Genomic DNA, 3870 nt, shown 5'->3' with positions numbered 1-3870 from the left:
ACCCTCACCCTAACCAAACCTAAGCCTAACCCTAACACTGACCCTAAACCTAACCCTACCCTAACCCTGACCCTGACCCCAACACTGACCCTGACCCTAACCCTCACCCTCAACCGAACCCTCAACCTAACCCTAACCCTGACCCTGACCCTAACCCTAAACCAAACCCTAACCCTTACCCTAACCCCAACGCTAACCCTAACTCTAACCCTAACCCCAACCCTAACCCTACCTTAACCCTAACCCTAACCCTTACCCTAACCTCAACCCTCACCCTAACCCTTACCCTAACCCTAATCCAAACCCTTATCCTAACCCCAACGCTAACCCTAACCCTAACCCCAACCCTAAACGATACTCTAACCCTTACCCTAACCCTACCGTAACCCTTACCCTAACCCCAACCTTAACCCTAACCCTCACCCTCACCCCCACCCTCACCCTGAGCCCTCTGCCCTTAACCCTGAGCCCCCCATCCCACCCTGCCCCCTCAGCCCATCCTCTCCCCACCCCACCTCACGATGCTACAATGGGCCAAAGCTCCGTTTCCTGAAATCGCTACCAAATTCTGCAACCGAGCGGATGGTCCCCGACATTGTGAAACATCCCAGGCCTTCCCTGGCTGTTCCGTGCACCGGAGCATTGCCTTGTGAAACCTGCATCTCCCTGACAACGAGGGCTGGGCTGTGCCCCCCCCCCCAACAGCTCCCATGGCACCGTTGCTGCCCCATGGCTGCTCATTAGGAGCTCGGTGGCACCACTTTGGCTCTCATTTGACATTGGAGATGGGGGCCGTGCTCAGCAGGTTGGACAGACCCAGCCTCTGCGGCTGAATCAGCAGGGATGGGGGGAGGAGGAGAAGGGGGGGGCTGTCATAAAGCTGGAAAATCTTGTTTTGCTCTTCTCTGCTCCCAACCTGCCTGCACCCAGCCTCTGCGGCACCTGGAGTCAACAAGGCACAATGCCACCAAGGGAGGACATGCATTAAAACAACAACAACAACAAAAACCCGAAGCAAAAAAATCCACCTTTCAGCCTCACCCAACCCCTGGGGCAAAACTGGGGTGGGGAGAAACAGACCCAAAGAGCCACAGTTGGAGCCGTGCAGGGCTGGGAGGCTGCCCGTGCTGCTTGCCTTTCCTGGAGAGCTGCTTGCTGCATTGTCTGTGTCGCACAGATGGCCCCATCAATGTGGAGCAGTGGGATTTTGGGATGCTTCTGGCTGCACCAGGTCCACCAGGACAGCAGTGCTATGGGTGCGGTGGAGGAGCGCCCTTGGAGAGGGGAATAAAACAGAGGGAAGCTGCCAAAATGGGTGGGTTTAGCAAGGATGGCCCTGATGGCAGAGGGATGCTGGCTATGGGGACAAGGCCACCTCCCTGGCACCCAGAGGACATTGCAGGAAAAGCCACAGAGACCCCTTTTAAGGAACTACACCCCCAAGCCTTAAGCAACACACCACGATGTCATGACGATGGACCGTAATGGGATGAAACAGAGGCATTTCACAAGCAGGGGCTGGGGCTGGCGGGCAGCCTATAAGAGATGCTGCGCTCCAGACCAGCTGCAGTTCAACCTGAGACGGTCATCTCTGCTTCTCCAACATGAGCAAGGCAAGTCAGAGGGTGGTGGTGGGGGTTCTAAGGTCTCCATGCTCTTTTCCAGGTGCAGGTTGAGCCTGCAGAGGGATGGGCAGCTCCTCCTTGCCCTGTGAGCCTCCACATGTTCCAGCAGAGGACGGAGCGCCGATGGAGATGGGAATGGAACCCATGGGGGAGAGAGATGTGTCCTCATGGAAAAAAGCTGCCTGCAGCGTGGGATGGCCACCGAGGGGCTTGTGGGTTGTCAGATCTCAGGCTCAGCACCTGCGCTGCCACAGAGGCGTTGTGGGAGCCTTGCCCCAGCTGCAGAAGGCTCATTCTGGGGGGAAAAATCAGCTCTTAGACGTCATGTTTTGCTGCACAGCCCAGAGAGCAAAGGCTGCAACCTCCTCCAGCCTGCCTTGGTTTGGAGATTACCCAAGCAAACAGCTCAAATTTAGCCTGAAAACAGAACGACTAAGAGCCAGGCTTGCATCCCCACCTGCCTGCAGGGAGCTGTGCTGATGTGCAGCCACCTGCTGCAATCCTGACCTCCTTCTGTGCCTCTGCCTCTCCCAGGGCTGCCAGACCCAGGGGCCGCTCTCCGAGCTGGAGAAAGCCATAGACGTCATCATCGATGTCTTCCACCAGTTCTCGAGACGGGAGGGGGACAAAGACACCCTGACCAAGAAGGAGCTGAAGCTCCTGATTGAGAAGCAGCTTGCCAACTACCTGAAGGTGAGCAGAGCCGGGGGAGGGCTTCTTGTGCCCCAGGCTGGGAGGCCCTTGGGTTGAATCTCACTGCCCCACTGGTTTTTATCAGCCCAAGTGCCCTAGGGAGCAAATCCAGCCCAGCAGCCCCCTCCCAATGTGCTCCTGCCCCAGCTCTCCCCACCCAGCAGCATGAGATGCCATAAGGACAGATGAAGGGCAGCCACCCTGGAGCAGCAGCTGGGATCTCCAGCAGCCCAGGAGGGTCTCATTAAACCCGGGGGACCTCGGGGCTGTGACCAATGGCACTCTGCCTCTTCTCCTGCAGCACGTGAAGAATCAGGCATCTATCGACCAAATCTTCAGGGACCTCGATGGCAACAAGGACCAGCAGCTGAGTTTTGGTGAAGTGATGCTCCTGATCATGCGGGTGACGGCCGCCACTCACGAGCACCTCCACTTCTGTGAGGACCAACAGCACCAGCACCAGCACCAGCACAACCACTAAGGGGGGTTGAGCTGAAGGCAGCCACCCAGAGCTCTGAGCTCCTGCTTCCCCTTCCAACCCTCTGCCCCCCATCCCTCCCACCCCTCTCCTCCCCCCTCCCAACCCTCTGCTCCTCCATCCCGTCAAGTTTGATGGTTTTGCTGCCAAATAAAGATTTGCCCTGAGGCTGCCGAAGCTTTCTTGTTTCTGCCTGTTATTTCTCACCTCGTTCTCCCCTTCAGCGTGGCTTCAAACCAGCAATGTTAGACTTGGAGGCAGGCTGCAGGTTCCCAGAGGCAATACGGGTTTCTGGGAGAGCATTGCTCATTGCAGAGGGTTTCGCAGTGCCCCTTGCAACGTCCCCTACAGGTCAGAGCAGACCACAAAATCTGACCAACCTCCTCATTTCCAACTGGGAAACATCAATTTTGGGAGCGCTCTGCCCGTGTCCTCAAACCGGGCTGCAGTGGTGGGTGACAGAGATGGGGGGGGAAACCTTTTTTAGGACACTTTGGCTGCACAACCCCAATGCCTGGCTCCCAACATCTCGGGTTTGCACGGAGGCAGCAATGAATGGCTGCTTTCAGGGGGTTGGAAATGCCTGAGATGCCACTGCTCAGCTTCAAGCTGCTGATTTGAAAGGCTGATTTGCAAATGCCTTTCGGAGGAATAAAAAGGAACAGTTGTGATTTCCTAAGGGTGAGTGGAAGCCCTGAAATCACCCTGCTTGGTGAGGAAACTTGCCACCAGCTTCCCCAAAGCAGCAGCAGCCCCAGGGTAACACAAGACTGTTCCAAGTTTGCTTCACTGCTGCTGGTCAGGTTGCTTCAACTTCCTTTAGGGTTGATTTTGACATTTGAAACACGTCTAACACCTTCCTACAGGGTAATATCTTATGGGGTGAACATGGGATCTGCTCAGCTCTGCCCACAGGGTTGGGCGTCCCAGTGGAGCTGCACCCTCGCATCCAAAAATGAGCCTTGCATCCCAAGCTGGGTCACACATCCCATCCCATAGCACTGTAGGGTCTCCATAGCAGACGGAATCCCACGTGCAGGGGGAGAGCAGAGCTGATTCCTTGCCACCCCCCCC

At 56.5% G+C, this 3870-nt stretch overlaps 1 protein-coding gene across 1 annotated transcript; it reads left to right on the top strand.

Moving 5' to 3' along the window:
• Positions 1–1580: 1580 nt before the first annotated feature.
• LOC122170259 (protein MRP-126) lies at positions 1581–2874 on the top strand. The gene is made up of 3 exons (XM_042836962.1): positions 1581–1613; positions 2160–2318; positions 2620–2874. The coding sequence occupies exons 1-3, from the start codon at positions 1605–1607 to the stop codon at positions 2797–2799; spliced, it is 348 nt and encodes a 115-aa protein (XP_042692896.1). The 5' UTR covers positions 1581–1604; the 3' UTR covers positions 2800–2874.
• The last annotated feature ends 996 nt before the right edge of the window (positions 2875–3870 follow it).

The sequence above is a fragment of the Centrocercus urophasianus genome, unplaced genomic scaffold (assembly GCF_019232065.1).
Source record: "Centrocercus urophasianus isolate 14NV4802_14NV808 unplaced genomic scaffold, USGS_Curo_1.0 seq_65, whole genome shotgun sequence".
Taxonomy (NCBI): Eukaryota; Metazoa; Chordata; class Aves; order Galliformes; family Phasianidae; genus Centrocercus; species Centrocercus urophasianus.
This window is presented reverse-complemented; position numbering and strand designations above follow the sequence as displayed.